This window comes from Pipra filicauda, unplaced genomic scaffold (assembly GCF_003945595.2).
Source record: "Pipra filicauda isolate LSUMZ 115617 unplaced genomic scaffold, ASM394559v2 scaffold435_size564288_pilon, whole genome shotgun sequence".
Classification (NCBI taxonomy): domain Eukaryota; kingdom Metazoa; phylum Chordata; class Aves; order Passeriformes; family Pipridae; genus Pipra; species Pipra filicauda.
In genome coordinates, this window is record NW_024104571.1 from 302,833 (window position 1) to 319,907 (window position 17,075).

A 17,075-nucleotide genomic window follows, 5' to 3' on the forward strand; every position below is an offset into this window, starting at 1 on the left:
TAAATGTTCTCAATATTAAAAAACCCACCATAAAACTCACAGTGCCTATTAATGAGATTGAAATTGTATTAAATTCCTACCTAAATTTTCCTCAGCTGGTATGAAGAGAAGTATAAACTGCAGTTCTGGTAGTAAGATGAAAGCTCTCCTGGACAAATGACACAAATTTATTCAATCTTTCATCATTGCACCCATCAATGACAGACAGCAGCTAGTCTTTTAATATACATCTTTTTTTCTCTCCAGTGTCTCTAATCTTCCTCCATGAGTCCATGTGGCTCAAAAATTAAAACATTTCTGACAAATTAGATCAAATAAAATTCATCTGGGCATTTTTTACTGTTTTTTCCTACCTTATTTCTCTCTAATTTCCTAATCCTTAGATTTCAAATATCTTCCTTTTTATATCAGTTCCCCAATGGTGAACTATTAAAGATGCCAGACCTCTGCTGGCAGATCTGACCTGGCATCTGGATGAGATGACTTGATGTGACAAACTGTCAATTCAACAGCAGCACCAAGTGCAGCTCCCTGTTTATGCAGCAAACTCTGGGCTACACCAAATAACCTGAGCAAACACAGCAACACATTGTGCTGCCTGTACTGTAGTCTGCAGCCTTACCATGTAATCTGTGGCTAACAAACTATCCATAAGTTACCTGGGAACAGGTGTATCCCATGAACATCTATGACTTTCTAAGTTTCCTGCTCACTCCCATGCTTTGGTTTCTACTAGTGGAAACGTAGGAAAAAGAAAAATCACTCTGCCTTGCAAGTGCAGTACTATTTCTGTGGGAGATGACAGCAAAGCTACAGCTAAACCTGCCCAGGGCGTGAGAAGTGTGCTCGGAACTGCCACAGCTTGGTTCCTGAGCCACTGTGCACTGAGTAACACAAGGTGATGTGTTACAGCTTCCGAGCCTTCAGAGACGTTCCGTTCTGATGCACTGCAAACCTGAAGGCACTGGTAAATCCCACAGCCTCTCCAAGCGATGGCAGGAGTGCACCTGCTTCACCAGTTACCCGGGAACTCACCTCACAGTTTCCCGGGAACAGCCAGCTGCGTGTCCTTCCTTGGCCACAAAGAGATGCATGAACAGTGTGTTCAAGGGCTACAAGACAAGGAATGGAAGTCTACACCATGCAGCTAACAGTCAGTACATCAACCCAAGCATTAATACACATTTTTATTTCCAGTGTATATGATCTGCACTCAAAGTGAGCAGCTTCATGAAATAACTTCAAAGCATGTGTGGATAAATTTATGTGATATTGAAAATACTTTTAATAATTTTGTGATTCTGCAACATTTTTACTTTACACTCAGTTTGCTATTGTTGGACTGCAATATACACTGGACATTTCATAATAAGCAGTATTAATTATAGACTGAAAACATTTAACCACAATAATTAGCAATTAAGTCTTAACATTTAACATTTGGCTGATAAAGACATTCTTTTTAGGTTTAAAAAAAAAACAAACACAAAGCTCACTTCCCATAATTCTAAAATATTTTTTAAGGTAGTAAGAAAAATTACAGATTTTAAGACTATATCATTAGACACATTTAAATACTCAGGCAGAAACAGGGCAGACTAGCAGACACTTTTATCCTATATGCCTCCAGTTAACCTGGAAAACCCCTGTGCTGGAGTGGCAAGGGCTATTAATTCAGCTGTTCTCCTGCATACTAGTGTGCTGGGTCAGTGAAGGTCCACCTGCAGAAAAAATATTTCTGCAAAGAATATTTTAAGTGGGAAAACCTGAGGTCTTCTGAATAGTTTACTATTCAACTAAAATGTCATGGCTAGAGTCACCAATCAACTTCAGCAACTTCAGAGCAAGAAAGATATCAACAGAAGCTGCAGTACACAGACCAGCACAAAGACAACAGGCTATTGTAACAAACACCTAAAGCCATCTCTAAACATCAGGTTTTTTGTTTGTTTCTCAAAAGCAAAAGGAAGAAAAAATATTTTGTTGTTGAGGTCTAAGAGGAGGCCCAGGAAGCCAGGCTTGGACTGTCACTGTTTCTGAAGAGCACTGGTAACCAGACAGTCCTGTAAAGCATCTCCACTAATCCAATTCTGCACAAGTCAGTTCCCAGATTAGACCTTTGATCTATCTTATTTCTGTGCTTGAGGAAAAAGACTTGCCACCTAGACTTTGCAGAAATCTTATGTTCAGATGACCTCAGTTTTGTAAAGCACACCTGCAAGGATTTAACCTGCAGTTAAACCGACAATCTCACCAAGTTATACCCTAGAAAAGGTTCAGTTGTTCTGCCAGTGCAGAAGCATAAAAAACAGACTGAATCTTCTGTACCTGTTTTGGAAAACAATCTCCATTCTAGCAAAGTAAGATCCCTGCTCCCTGTCAGTGTTTCAAAGAACCTTTTGCTCCTATTTACTTAGGAGTATCAATTTATTTTCCTGTCTTTTCTCTGTTTGCCCCTGCACTAGCAGTCAGCTGCGGCTCTGCTGCCTCAGACCGTGTGGAACAGGCTGCCTGAGGCAGAGCCGGCAGCACAGAACCCCGGCACAGCTGCACCTCAGTGAAGTGGCTGCGCCTGCACCTTGCCTGGGCACAAAGTGCTGCTCAAGAGACAAAGAAAGCCCACTACAAGGAAATTTGACATCTTTTTGCTACACTCCCCTGGGCTGCAATGACTGTTTCTTTTAAGAGCAGACAGCATTTTCAAATACAACTGCTGTATCTGTCACTTTATCTGCAAGCCATTGCTTAACATCAACACACTGGAGAACTGATGAGTGTCCTAGACATTACTGCAGTACTGCTAACACCTTGTTATGCCATGTGCTGCCTACCTTTTAAGTGCTTGGGGTTAACATTTTCCATATTTTCTCAGGATCTAGTTCCCAGCTAGACTGAACGATGGGCAGCATTTGAATCCTAAACTTCTAAGGGCCTGTTTCCAGCCCATAAGTGTTAAGAGAAATTCATCCACTTGCCCGAGGAGCCTGTGTGAAAGCTGCCATCACAGAGCAGAGAGCAGCAGTCTCCAAACCAGCACCAAGATGCCTACATCAGCACGAGAGTTTCTTATGGAATCAGATCATCACTTCTTGCAGCCTAAAGGTGTCAGGTCTACCAAAAACACATCTTAAATGCCCATGTATATTTTTCATACCTAAGCCTTAAATGAAAACTATAAGTCACACAATTTACTTACAGTGCACTTATGGTTAGTGTAGTTTTTATGCAGGAATGGTTCCCAGTTAGCCTGATCAGTGATATTCCAATTTGGATAGTCCAGAAAGGCAGCATGGGCTATAACCTCATTCTTCTCATTGCAGAGGGTCAAAGCAAGATTTGATTTTTCTCTATGAAAACAATTGAATTGTGCAGAAGTTGAAGAAACTCCACATAGAAAAGCATCTGACAGAATTCAGCCTGCTAGAACAGTAAAATTATGCCATGTTCAAAAGGGTTCCCAGAATCAGGCCTCAAAACCTCATCACCCACATCTTAACTTGACATTATTGCTTCAGTTCCAGACAGAATGTTTCGACATAACACTTGACGTGATTTTTCAGATCCTCAATCATCATGAATTTGAGATGCAAGACTTAAATGCTCCCTCTTCTCTATGTTTTCTCAAACATTGACTTGTTCCCCAAATAGCTGTTACCCAAGATTTTTGCCATTAAGTAGGAAAAACCTCAAGTGACCCATAAGCATTTCCCACAGACTCTCTGCTGTTCATCCCTGCACAGAAAGAGGAAGCACACAAGGTTCATCACGAGCTCCAGGGATGGAGGTGGGGTAAGAGAATACGACTACAATCCCCATCTCCTCTGAGGACATTGCTGTGCAAGCAGCCAGGAGACAGAGACCAAACCTCCCAGAACACTGGGTATCAGGGACACAAAAAGAGGTGGCACACAAACATTTTACAGCAGGCAGATGCTGCCTCCCACAGCAGAATACAGAGGGGCAAAAGATAACCCACTCCCTTGGCTAACGGGAAAATGGAAGAGAAGGAAAAGTGATTGACATACACAGGAACAGAAATTAGAAGAGTTATGGCCTCGTAGCAATTAAAACTCCTCCACTTCTGTTCATCCCCAACAGGCAAAAGCATTCTGGGAGATGGAGCAGGCAGCAGACACTGGAATCTGAGGGTTTCACCAGGAGTTAGCCAACAGTATTTCCTCTGAATTTTTATAAGAGATTAGTACAGATAAATCATGTCCAGCACACTGACAGCAGTGACCCAGGTTTGCCCAGTCATGTGTGTGACAGATGGAAGTAGATTTTCTTTCACTTTCCAGGAACAGCAGAAAAAAAAAAAAAATCATGATACCACCCAACATAGGTTCAGAATGTTTTCTTGCCATTTTAAATGTGACTTAATTGCCTGAAGTATCCTGCAAGAAAGGTAATGTCCTAGAATACCATTACTTACAAAAGGAACATGACATCAACCCTTCCAAAGACACCTTCTGTACCAGTGCTGAAGAGGCTGATGATGTCCAGAATATCGTGTGATTCTGTTCTTCGGACACTGACCCCTCCCGTGTTTCTCCTTGAGGAAGTTATTGTATCCATCTTACAGGCTGCAACAAGAGCAAACACCAACATTGCTGCTCTGGGGATCCCGCTGCAATCCACTGACCAGAGTCACTTCAGATGGATTCCTCTAAGAACTCCTAAGTGGTGCAATTCCTATGGATTTAGGTGCCTGGTTCCTGTACAGCACACAGATATATACTGCCTGCACATACACACAGCATGCAGGCACTGCACACATGGAAATGCAGCAGGCAATCATCCCTACTGCCTGGATCCTACACAGGAAATAAACGGCTTTAGTAGGTTACAGTTGCTTTTACATTTATCACTTATGGGCATTTGCAGGGTAGCCATCAGAACAGTGCCTTCAGCCTGCAGGCTGGGACAATCAGCTGGGGACAATCAGGGTAACAATTAAACAGCTTCAGGTGACTTAATTGTCCAAAAGTGCACCTCAAATTTCTTTTAAAGTCAACACCAGTGCTTAAATTTCAAAAGGAATTGAAAGCTCTATGACCTTTCTGCCCAGAAGAAAACCGTTTGTGGTTCCACGTTCACAGGTGCCAGGTGTAAGAGATTTATTGATCTGCCCGGCAACTTCAGAACACACAGGGGCAGCAGATACTCAAGCAACTTGTAATTGGGCAGCAGATACTCAAACCACCTGTGAGCGGGTAGCAGATACTCAAAGCAGATACTCAAACCACGTGTGAGCATCCCCTCAGTTCTAACACCTTTCAGCTGGGACTGCTCAATACTGCAGCCCACTGCGATACAATTAATAATTAGGCACGTGAAATAAAGTGATCAAACAATAGCTTACTGCAGTTTCTAAAATATACACGTAAAATATAGCATCACTAACTCAAAAAAAAGTTTAAATGAGCAACGCACCAAGACCAGCAGAGCATTTTCACCAACCTGCCAAACACAAGAGCCACTTCTAACAGTGGCTCCAAACCCAGGCATGATGCCCAATTTTTAGGCACCACAGATCCCAACCGAAACGGAGGAACAAAAGAAACCCCGAATTTCATACTTTTTAAGTACAGAGAAAGTCACATGCACTGCTACATCTTCCACAGACAAACAAGACATTTAGGTGCCAGCACAGGTCTCAGCCACACCAATATGCATTTGCAAAGAGGTCCTGGGACCAACCTGAAGCAAGATATCCTCTGCAGATATGGTGCCAATTCCATATATAAAAACACACAGGAGGGGTTTTTTTAACTGTCATTGAAATATAGCACTAAGATCATCTCAACTCAGGAAAACAGTTCGCCGCGTTCGCAGATGAAGTCGTTGAACTCAATGCATTGAAAAAAACACCACGCGCTTCAACGCGAGCTCCCCCGAACACTCACGCAAGCCCTGAGTGAGGGAAAGCAGCATTTACACAGTAAAAACCGTACCATTTTCACGAGGAAACGCGCTGTTCCTACAGCAGCTCCTGCATTGCCCCCCCCGAGCGGCACCTCAGAGAGACCCGGCGGCGAAGAACCGCCCGCCCGCCCCGCTCAGACACCGCCCGAGCACCGGGGACATCCCCGCGCCCCGTTCCTGCTCCTTCTGGCTCAAAACGCACGGAACGCGCACGTACCTCGGCTGGGCGAGCAGGGATGCTCCTGCGGGACACAGGACCTGCGGCGGCTCCTGCGGGACACCCGGCGGCCTTAGGGCGGGATGGGGCGCCCGGCCCCGCCTCCGGGGCGGAGCGGGCCCGCCCCCCGGCACACGCCCAGCAGCGGGCGGGGCGAGCACCCGGGCGGTACCGCGGGCGCTGGACGGACACCGGCACGGCGCCGTTCCGGGGACCCGGGCGGGAGGGACCAGGCAGCCCCCTCAGGAGCCAGACCCCTCAGGCGCGAGACCCCTCAGGCGCGAGCGCTCCCCCTCAGGCGCGCGAGACCCCCCGGGCGCGAGCGCTCCGCTCCCCGGGCGCGTGTCTCCCCCCAGCGCCTGCCGAGCCGCCAGGGGGCGCCCCGCGGGGCACGGACACCACGCGCGACACCTTCACCCCCGTGCACTCACCTGCCCCGTGCCCGGAGCGGAGCGGCCACGGGCGGACACGCGGACTGGCGCGAGGGACGGACCGACCGAGCCCTGGAACAGACGCACCCACGGACGGACCCGGGGACCGCCCACCGCCGCCCCGGGACGCGCCGCCGGTTGCCGCGGCAACGACGCTCGGGCGGTGCTGCGTGAGGTCAGGGGTGGCGGGGCGGGGCCGGCCCGCGGCGCGGCGGCAAGATGGCGTCTACGGCGGCCGGGAAGCAGCGCATCCCCAAAGTGGCGAAGGTGGGTGGGCGGCGGCACCCCCGCAGCCCCCCGGGGCCCGCGGACCCCGGCACGGAGCCGCCCGGGACCGGGCCATGCGGGTCACGGGGTCCCCGGCGCCGCATTCGGCGAACACCGCGCCTGGCGAGGCACCGGAGGAAACCGGCAGCGGGGAGCTTGGCGGGTTCGCGTAGGGAAATGTGAACCGAGCGCCCCTTCCGCTTACCTTGCAGGTGAAAAATAAAGCACCCGCCGAGGTTCAGATCACAGCGGAGCAGCTTCTGAGAGAGGCCAAGGAGAGGGAACTCGAGCTTCTCCCGCCGCCTCCGCAGCAGAAGATCACAGATGTTGAAGAGCTAAATGACTATAAACTCAGGAAAAGAAAGGTACAGTAAAATAACAAAGCTAATCTCGACCCTTAGGTAAAGCACTAAAACTCTACTATTTTCAACTTAGACAAGATGTAGTTTATATTCCTTGTGGACTTTCCAGGCAAGCACCCATTCTTTAGAAACCGTAACTGCTTCATGCTACTTTTGTGCAAAACCTGCAAGTTAAACCTGTGTTGTTTAACGTGGAATTCGGTAGCAGACATCTCCCCCGTGCCCATGTTTGGAACACTTAAACGGTTGTTACATCTATGGGTTACAGGCACTTCCTGCATTACCACCAGCATCTGGCCAGGCAGCATAAGACAATCATGGTTCAGTTTGTTGCTTGAGTAAGATATTTCAGGTATCGGGTTGCAGGAACTCAAGTTTAGTCCTGTAGGACTATTCTACACTTCTAGCTGCTTTGCCCAACAGTTTTTACCGTGCTGTTTTAAGTATGATTCGTTACCACTTCTGCATAGGTGTAAGACATTGGGCATTCATTCCTGTAATAATAATACCCCATAAGGCATTTATAGTACTGGTCTGCAGAAGGATTTCTTACTCACTGATATAATTCTCTCCCCAGACTTTTGAAGACAACATAAGAAAGAACAGGACTGTTATCAGTAACTGGATCAAGTACGCGCAATGGGAGGAGAGCCTGAAGGAGATCCAGAGGTAACCAGGATGCAGCTGCAGGCAGCTCCTATAAACCTTTTGAGGCACACGTTGCCAAACATCAGGGTCCTGGAGGCACGTTATACCTGCAGCATACTTGTGTTTTGCAGAGCCCGGTCCATCTACGAGCGCGCCCTGGACGTGGACTACAGGAACGTCACGCTATGGCTCAAGTACGCCGAGATGGAGATGAAGAACCGCCAGGTGAACCACGCCCGCAACATCTGGGACCGGGCCATCACCACCCTGCCCAGGGTCAACCAGTTCTGGTACGTTGGCAGAGCCCAGAGCAGCTCTTCTGCCCCCAGAGACTGCACGTCATTTGTCTGCTCTGGGATCGTGCCAGAGTGCCTTGTTTCCTGTTTCTTCAAGTCCTCAGGCTAGTCTGAAAACAGAGGAAGGCGAAAGTTTTGGAGTGGTTTTGTATTTTTTTAAGTGGCCAGAGCATTGGGAGAGAAGGATGTTTGTGTGCTTGCATGCTGCCAGTCACAACTGTGTCTACAGGCATTTCTGGGGTGGAGGGGGATAGAAGAAGAAACCTCAGGGATGCTGTTGCAAAGCACTCCAAAACTCCTTGAGTTGCTGTGTTCACTATACAATTGTAGAAACTCAATCTTCTTTCCCAAGGTACAAGTACACTTACATGGAGGAGATGCTGGGCAATGTTGCTGGGTCACGTCAGGTGTTCGAACGTTGGATGGAGTGGCAGCCAGAGGAGCAAGCCTGGCATTCCTACATCAACTTCGAGCTGAGATACAAGGAGGTGGACAGGGCACGAAGCATTTATGAGAGATATATCCTTTTCTGTGCCTTGGAACACCCACTCAAGTTCAGACCTGCATTCTTCCTTTCCTTAATTATTCCATCTCTGGCAATATCTCTGTGCTCCTCTTCACTGTGGGGTGCTGAGAACAAGCCACCACACCAAGAGCCAGCAGTAGGTGGCTCTTGTAAGTGTTTAGGGAAAGCCATCGAATTCAGTGAAGTGGCTGTAGGCCCTGCCACAACATCTATATTTAATTTTGCTCATGCACCCAGCTTTTTCGCAGTCATTTGTTTCAGACTTCTCCTCAAACTTCTCCCTGCCCTTTATCCGGTTTTTATCCCTTTTCAAGTTCTCAGTAAGGCATGTCCTTGCATAACCCCACCTTGGGAGCGGTTTGGTGCAGCCCTTGAGCCCGTAGTCAGCGGGGGGAACACAGCTGGAGGGGCCCCGTTCAGGCAGCAGCGTTTCCTTAACCGAGCGGCACTCGTGATCGTGCACCCCGACGTGAAGAACTGGATCAAGTACGCGCGCTTCGAGGAGAAGCACAGCTACTTCGCCCACGCCAGGAAGGTGTACGAGAGGGCCGTCGAGTTCTTCGGGGAGGAGCACATGGACGAGCACCTCTACGTGGCTTTCGCCAAGTTCGAGGAGAACCAGAAAGAAGTAAGGTCTTCTTGGTAACACATCAGACTAATGACAAGGCTTTTCCTTGAATGTCAAACCCCAAAGCCATTTCACCACAGTTTTTCATCACCTTATGATAAACTGTTAGTCTGAGTTTTTTGCCTGCCTCTAGTTGCCTTTTGGTGACATCAGGAAGGTGTGTTCTAAGCAAGGTGGGCATCAAATCTGCCAAGCCTGAGAGCAGCAGCGTCAGACCAAGCATGTATCCTCAGATCTGTGAGGTTCTGAGAGGTTGTAGCCTGCATGATAAAAAACTGAACTGGCCTGAATGTTTTTCCACTGACAGCCTCTGTTAAGTTCCCAGGCCAGTAAGGAATTGAAAAGGTTCTGTGAACCCCAAACCCACACCTCTTAAATATGGTTTAAATATTCTAAACCTGTAAATGAAAAAGAGATGGTGGGGGCTGACATTTACAGCTTTCCCTCCCCCTCAAAGTTTACTCTTTAGGGAGATCTGCATTAGTCCTGTTCTAAAATAGTCACTTACATAGAGATGTTCCATGATTCTGTAGTCTATTAAATATTGCCAAAAGCTTGTTAAGATACTGTGGGGTAGGACTGAAAGTGCCTTGTAAATATTATTCAAATGATATTTAATGTTTTCAGTTTGAAAGAGTACGGGTGATCTACAAGTATGCCCTGGATAGAATTCCAAAGCAGGATGCCCAGAATCTCTTCAAGAATTACACCATTTTTGAGAAGAAGTTTGGAGACAGGAGGGGAATTGAAGACATCATTGTCAGCAAGAGGAGATTCCAGTATGAAGAGGAGGTGAAGGTATGTGTTACAGGTACCCCTCAGGCTCATTGTGCATCCAGCTGCTGCTTCAGGTACAGCAGTGTCTTGTGATGTGAAGGCTGATGAGTTTTACATTATCCTTGATAGTAAAAAAAACCACCAAGAGAATACCAAGACAATGTTCATTTTGGAGGCAGAATTCTATCTGTGGAGAAGAGAATGATATTTGCACTCACTGCTTTTTTGTTTCTGCTTTCTAATCTAGACTGTGCAGGCAAAGTTTCTGATTGAACTCAGAGCTTGGTACCCTTTGAAGCGACCTGAGGGCATAATGCAGTTTAGCTTGTAACTTACTACTCCAGTTATGGGGTAACCATTCCAGGACACCTCACCTGTGTCCAGGTTGCTTTTTGGGAGGAAACAGCTATACCACTCCTGTCTGCTGTTCACTGAACACTGCACATTTCACCACACCCTCATCCCTTCTCACACTTCATTTAGAAAATATTTGTAGGCACAATAAAAACAAAACTCACTTTAACCCAAAAGCTCTAATGTGGGCATCCCCAAGACTGACAGCGGTTCATTAATGCTCCAATGACCTATTTTAAAGCAGAAATTCCGAGTAAAACTTAAGCAAAGGAGCGGGGTCTGTTATTTGTGGTGACTGAAGCTTCTTCCCTGTTTCCCTGCTCCCACCCTCCTGGAAGGCAAACCCCCACAATTACGACGCGTGGTTCGACTACCTGAGGCTGGTGGAGAGCGACGCGGACGCCGAGACCGTGCGGGAGGTGTACGAGAGAGCCATCGCCAACGTGCCCCCCATCCAGGAGAAGAGGCACTGGAAGAGGTACATCTACCTCTGGATCAACTACGCCTTGTACGAAGAGCTGGAGGCAAAGGCAAGTAGTAAGAACTCAGGTTTTGTTGTTTTGTTTTTTTTCTTTCTTTCACGAGTATTTTCCGTATATTAAACAGCTACTGATATTTTAATAGGAAAGCTGAGAATTAAATATGCTGTGTTTCACTACTTTTGTGCAGTAAGCTACATGATTTACTATTTAAGTATATGGGATTTTTCCCCTTTCAGTTTTCCCTCTTATGCATAGGGGATAAAAGAAAAAACAAACCCAAACTTGTTTCACCCCAATTCATCCAGGAGGATGCTGATAATAAATGCAGAAGTGGGTATTTCTAGCCCCATCTGAACTGCACTGTTACCCGAACTTGTGAAATAGTTCTATATTTAGCAAAACATTTGTGAAGCACCCACAGTGCTGCTATAGCGGCCTTCCAGGCTATGCAAATATTTCTTCTGTTGCCGATCATGCAGCATTAGAGCTACTTTAAGTGGAGAACACTATTTGGTGTCTATTAAAGGAAAAGAGACTAATTGTTTTCCCTCTTAGAATGGGGACACTCCTGGTTTTGTTGTCTGCTTCTTAGCAGTGAATCTTGCTTTCAGAAGGCGAGTCTTGCTGATTATTACCTTTGCATTGTGCATACCAAGTAGAAAAGTATATTTATATCTTAAGTATTCATGATTCTAACCAGTTTGACTTAAAAAATACTGTTCTGCAGTTTTACAATCATTGTAGGATTCAAAATACTGTGTAATCCTAGCAGTAAACAAAGCATTTAATGGTGCCTGTTCTTACAGGATGCAGAGCGAACCAGACAGGTGTACCAGGCTTGCCTCGAGCTCCTTCCCCACAAAAAGGTATGGCTCCTCCAGCACTTCGGGGTCAGTTTTGGGTTAAAGTTTCCCAGATAATATTTTTTAGTTCTCTTTCCCTGCCCCTAGATTCAAGTGTGTAAACAGCTCCAAATATCTGCTAACACATTCACTAAGGCTTCACTCAGAGCTTTAAGTACCCCTTCCAGTTTCCAAAGCGAATAGGGTTTTTTTCAAGCTAAGATCTAAGATAACTGTTAACTTGTATCACAGTGGGAAACAGCAGCACAAGCACAATGTCAGATTCCCCCATACAGATGAAACAAAGGGGCTTCTACACTATTTTAAAATTATTATTAAATAGTTTCTAAGAAGCTAAAATTGCACACAGTCAAAAGACAGAGAAAACCACTTAGTTGGTCTTTACTTACGTGGCTTCCTCCTCAGGCTGCTCCAAGCTGAGTCACTTGCAGCCTCTACAGAATACTGGGTGCTCTGCTTTGCTGGGGTTACCACCTTTTATAGCAGCTGCACCTAACGGCCTGCACGGTCCCACCCGAGGAGCTGCATTTGGTAAAACATCTTTCAGGTGTGTCCTCCCCGTTACAATTGGCCTGCAGAGCTGATTTTCGAGGGGTTTTGTGGGGTTTTCTTTGCTAGTGAGCTTTAACTAAAATATCCACGGGGCCAAACCCTTACAACTATCGATCTGCATTGCCTTGGAACACCAGAAAATCTTAGTTCGTGTTCTTTCTTTTCCAGTTTGTCATTATTTGTGTCACCTGAGTGTCAGGTGTGTAGATTAGGATTAATCTGTAATCATTAACAGCTGTTAAGTGATTCGTTGATGGCTGATATGTTACCAGTTGATGATTGGTTAACGAACTCTTTTCTCTCTTTATAAAGACTTCCCCCTTGCTATTTTTGCTTTCAGCAGGGATGGAGGATGTTGCCCTGTCCTAGAGAGGTTGTTTTGGGTAATGGACTCTCAACATTTTAGCAGAAAAACACTGAGCTCAAACGAGACTAAATGTAGTAATAATAACATTTTTGTATAGATGGAGTGTTTGGGGTTTTTTAAAGGGTATATGCAGTATGTTTTACTGAACTTCTAGCCTAAATATTACATTCTTCTTTTTCTTCCAGTTTACATTTGCCAAAATGTGGCTGCTTTATGCACAGTTTGAAATACGCCAGAAGAACCTCCCCCTTGCCAGAAGGGCTTTGGTAAGCTTTTGTTAGTGCCCTAATTGACTTTGCTAACTAACAGTGACACAGGAATAGCATTAGGAGATCTTAAATTGTCCTTTATAAATTGCTGGTTTAATCCACTTAAATAAAGCATCCGAGGAGTCTGCAGGGACCAGCATTTACTGTCGTGTATGATTTAAAAAGAAAGGCAGCTTGCTATGATGAATTAGCCGCGGGCAGAAATGACAAAGCACTCCTCTGAATGCAGAGCACCCCCATCAGCTTAGTGCCATTACAAGTTGCTAACTGCTGCCGATTCGGTACAGTGATACATTCTAAAAAGCTTTTTAGATAAAGAAAAGGTTTGACTCTTAGAAATTAGGACCTGTCGAACAGAGTGTGTGAGTCTCAGGCTGCTGAGAGAAGCAGTCACAGGGATTTTGGGCAGGCTCAGGAGCTGCTGAGCAGGTTCACTGTGTGAATGTCAGCAAGTCAGGGGACTGCGGGGTGTGTTTTGGCACCAAGACCTTTTGAAATAAACTTCCTTTCATTTCAGCTCAGATATTCTTAAACTCAGGGATTTGGGGAGAAAGCCATCGTTGATAACAGTCGAGGTGATTTGACTTTAAAGAGCAGACTAATGGGGTTTCAACCGAAACAGTGATGGAGGGTACATGGAGAAGAACTGGGCATATTTTGAAACAGCAATGGCATTTGCAGAGCTGGAGGGCCATAACAGGGACCGAAGTGATACTCCCAAGTGGTGGATCCCTCTGTTTTTAATAAGTTCCAAGGTAATAAATGTGTAGGAACATTGTATAGGAGAGCTGTAGTAGGAGAGTTTGATCTCCAGTTGCTTCACTCACGTTGGCCTGAGGGAACAGAGGCTATGCTGCTTAATAAATAATGCCTGCAAGTGGCTCCAAGGTGAAGTTTGCTACAGCTTGTCTCAGGTGTGCCTGTTCTTAACTCTTGTTTTAAAAGATTCCCAAACTAAGAACCAGAAACTCCTTTCTCACAGCTTGCCTTAGGACAGACAGTTTTCTCCAGAGTCTGAGGCGTATCAGAAGGAAAACTGTTAAATGTTTTAAAGACATTATTTTCTACCTGTCCATTGCTATCAGCCAGCAGGCAGGGAGGGGGAACCGTTCTCTGTGTGAGGGGGAGCAGTGTGGGGCCAGGAGACAGTTTGGTTTGGTATCATTTGTTTTGTAAGATACTTGGGAACAGTTTACCTGACAGACTGGTACAGACTGGTACAGACTGGTACTGTGCTTCCTTCAGCTGTTGGTGCAGGATGAAGTGCTCAGCTGAGCCAGGATAAGTTCCAACTCACACTCCATGGGGGATCCATGTTCTGTGAAAGTGTAACAACTGAGGACATTATCTACTTCCTGAGTTCTTGGTGTCTGTGGATGCACATTCGTTCAGCAAACGCTGGTTGGATTTCCTGCTGGCCCTGAACGGAGTCTGAGGAAACAGGCTGTGCAAAAAACGAGTTGTAGTTCTAATATTGAAAAGTAAAGAAGCATTTAGAAAATACAGTGGGGTTTATTTGCCTGCAATATCATTAAGGGTCTTTTTCCTTAACAGGGGACGTCCATAGGTAAATGCCCAAAAAACAAACTGTTCAAAGGTTACATCGAGCTGGAGCTGCAGCTGCGAGAATTCGACCGCTGCCGGAAGCTGTATGAAAAATTCCTGGAGTTCGCCCCGGAGAACTGCACCTCGTGGATTAAGTTTGCTGAGCTGGAGACCATCCTGGGGGACATCGACCGGGCCCGGGCCATCTACGAGCTGGCCATCGGGCAGCCCCGGCTGGACATGCCCGAGGTGAGGGGGAGGGCTCAGCACCCGGGCCAGGTGTGAAGTGTTTGCTGCAGAGTGGCTGATGAACATGTAAATGACCCACCAGCTCAGACACAACCACGGCCTGGCACTCGTTAATTCAGCATCTGTTTCTTGGCAGGGCCATAAACCCCCCGACAAAGCTAAATGGGTTGTGTGCACAGGGTGTCGTGCTGCTCAGCCCTGATCCCAGCCTGTGCTCTCAGTTAATGCTCTGATCTCAAACTTTTCTCAGGGAAATTTCACCTTTATCCGTGCTCTTCCCCCTGCTCCCTCGTTATCTCGGTGTGCTCTGAATGAACGTGATGAAAGGCTTCTCTGTTGCAGGTTCTTTGGAAATCCTACATTGACTTTGAGATTGAGCAAGAGGAGTATGAGAAGACCAGGAACCTCTACCGCCGGTTGCTTCAGCGGACACAACACGTCAAGGTGTGTGTGGGCACCCAGGACACAGAGCTGGTCCTGAACGTGGCCCACGGGGCAGAGGAAGCCTGGGCTGCCTGGGTTCAAATCAACCCAAGTTCAGTCCCGTGCCTGTGCTGGGAAGGGGGGAAAGAAGTTTCTGAATTCCGTACAGCAGCAGGTGTATCTCAGGTGAAAGCAGCTTTTCCAAGCAGCCCTCTTCCTGCTGAACCACCTTGGGATTTTAGTTGAAAAATCTTTGGAAGGAAAAAATAGCTGTGATTTTTCTGGTGTTGCTCGGTGCTCTCACTGACTAAATTCACACGGATTTCTCATGGCCTGAAACAGCCCCAAGAAATGTATGCACGTGGCTCACGTGCACATTCTGTCTTGCTGAAACAAGGCGCATCTCACGTGTGTGAAACAAGCAGGGATTTTCTAGGCTGGTGGGGAAAAAAGTGCTTTAGACTTGCCTTGGTGTTGGGTTGGGGTTTTTTTGGGCTGCTTTGTTATTTTTTAGGGTTGTTTCAGGTGGGGTGTCCATGCTGTGCCCCCAGGTGTGGATCAGCTTTGGGTGGGTGTTTCAGCGGGGTGTCAGGTGTGGATCAGCTTTGGGTGGGTGTTTCAGCGGGGTGTCCGTGCTGTGCCCCCAGGTGTGGATCAGCTTTGGGTGGGTGTTTCAGCGGGGTGTCCATGCTGTGCCCCCAGGTGTGGATCAGCTTTGGGTGGGTGTTTCAGCGGGGTGTCCGTGCTGTGCCCCCAGGTGTGGATCAGCTTTGGGTGGGTGTTTCAGCGGGGTGTCTGTGCTGTGCCCCCAGGTGTGGATCAGCTTTGGGTGGGTGTTTCAGCGGGGTGTCCGTGCTGTGCCCCCAGGTGTGGATCAGCTTTGGGTGGGTGTTTCAGGTGGGGTGTCTGTGCTGTGCCCCCAGGTGTGGATCAGCTTCGCGCAGTTCGAGCTGTCGGCGGGCAGGGAGGAGCGGCTGCAGCGCTGCCGGCAGGTCTACGAGGAGGCCAACAAGGCCATGCGCAGCTGCGAGGAGAAGGAGGAGAGGGTCATGCTGCTGGAGTCCTGGAGGAGCTTCGAGGAGGAGTTCGGCTCTGACAGCACCAAGGAGAGGATAGATAAACTCATGCCTGAGAAAATAAAGAAGAGGAGAAAACTGCAGGCTGAGGATGGGGTAAGGAAAAAGCGATGCCAGCTGTGGGTCCTTGGTGCCTTTGTGGAGTCGTTTTCTCTTATTTCTCTTTCTTATTAGAAGTGCCTCCTAAAGCCAGCGTTAACATGCGAATTAAACTTTGCTTTGTGGTATTTTTTTCCCTAGTCTGATGCTGGCTGGGAGGAATACTATGACTATATTTTCCCAGAAGATACTGCCAATCAGCCTAACCTCAAACTCTTGGCGATGGCAAAGCTCTGGAAGAAGCAGCAACAGGAGAGCGAAGCTGCAGCTGTGGATCCTGACAAGGACATCGATGAAAGCCAGACTTAACACCTTGCCTGTCCCCACCCCTTCCCTGGGGCATTGTACAGTATTTTCATTGGTGATAAATAAATGTATTTAGAGACTTTTACTGTTACTGACTTGAGATGGGTTTTGTGTGGAAAACAAACGTTGTATTGGAGCCGATTCCCTTTAATACACTTGTTGGTTTCCAGCAGTTAAAGGAGAGGTCCTGGGACCAGTGCAGGGGTCTGCAGCCCTCACCAGTGACCTGAGAACTGGGTGGCAGTTCTCACTTGGAGCACAAGGCCCCCTGTCCCCAGTGTGTCTGGGGTGCCAGGATCAGCCACATCTGTGCAAGGCTCTGCTCCAGCCGGTGAGTCCTCCCTGCCTGGGTCTGTCCCAGGTTTATTCATCCTGAGAACTGGGCTGGCCATTAAAAACTGCACTGCTGGTGG

General features: G+C 47.2%; 2 protein-coding genes across 2 annotated transcripts in view; one reads left to right on the forward strand and one right to left on the reverse strand.

The window, feature by feature from the left end:
- CFAP61 (cilia and flagella associated protein 61) overlaps positions 1-6,296 on the reverse strand; it is a 106,128-nt gene extending 99,832 nt beyond the window's left edge. The window contains exons 1-5 of the mRNA XM_039385790.1: positions 6,143-6,296; positions 4,433-4,583; positions 3,197-3,347; positions 1,036-1,112; positions 81-148 (exon numbers count right to left, since the gene is read on the reverse strand). Of these exons, the coding sequence (XP_039241724.1) occupies positions 81-148; positions 1,036-1,112; positions 3,197-3,347; positions 4,433-4,575 (439 nt within the window). The 5' untranslated portion in view covers positions 4,576-4,583; positions 6,143-6,296. The remainder of the gene's footprint in view (positions 1-80; positions 149-1,035; positions 1,113-3,196; positions 3,348-4,432; positions 4,584-6,142) is intronic.
- A 152-nt stretch (positions 6,297-6,448) lies between these two features.
- On the forward strand, positions 6,449-16,753 carry CRNKL1 (crooked neck pre-mRNA splicing factor 1). The gene is made up of 14 exons (XM_027724213.2): positions 6,449-6,840; positions 7,053-7,205; positions 7,780-7,871; positions 7,982-8,140; positions 8,499-8,665; positions 9,122-9,300; positions 9,928-10,098; positions 10,770-10,961; positions 11,720-11,779; positions 12,881-12,961; positions 14,519-14,758; positions 15,101-15,202; positions 16,105-16,353; positions 16,498-16,753. Exons 1-14 carry the CDS (start codon positions 6,793-6,795, stop codon positions 16,663-16,665), a joined length of 2,061 nt encoding a protein of 686 aa, XP_027580014.1. The 5' UTR covers positions 6,449-6,792; the 3' UTR covers positions 16,666-16,753.
- Positions 16,754-17,075: the final 322 nt, after the last annotated feature.

Coding starts and splice junctions, on each gene's coding strand:
- CRNKL1 (XM_027724213.2), top strand. CDS start 6,793: ATGGCGTCTACGGCGGCCGGGAAGCAGCGCATCCCCAAAGTGGCGAAG. Junction 12,962..14,518: donor CCCTTGCCAGAAGGGCTTTG/GTAAGCTTTTGT, acceptor TTTCCTTAACAG/GGGACGTCCATAGGTAAATG. Junction 15,203..16,104: donor AGCGGACACAACACGTCAAG/GTGTGTGTGGGC, acceptor CTGTGCCCCCAG/GTGTGGATCAGCTTCGCGCA.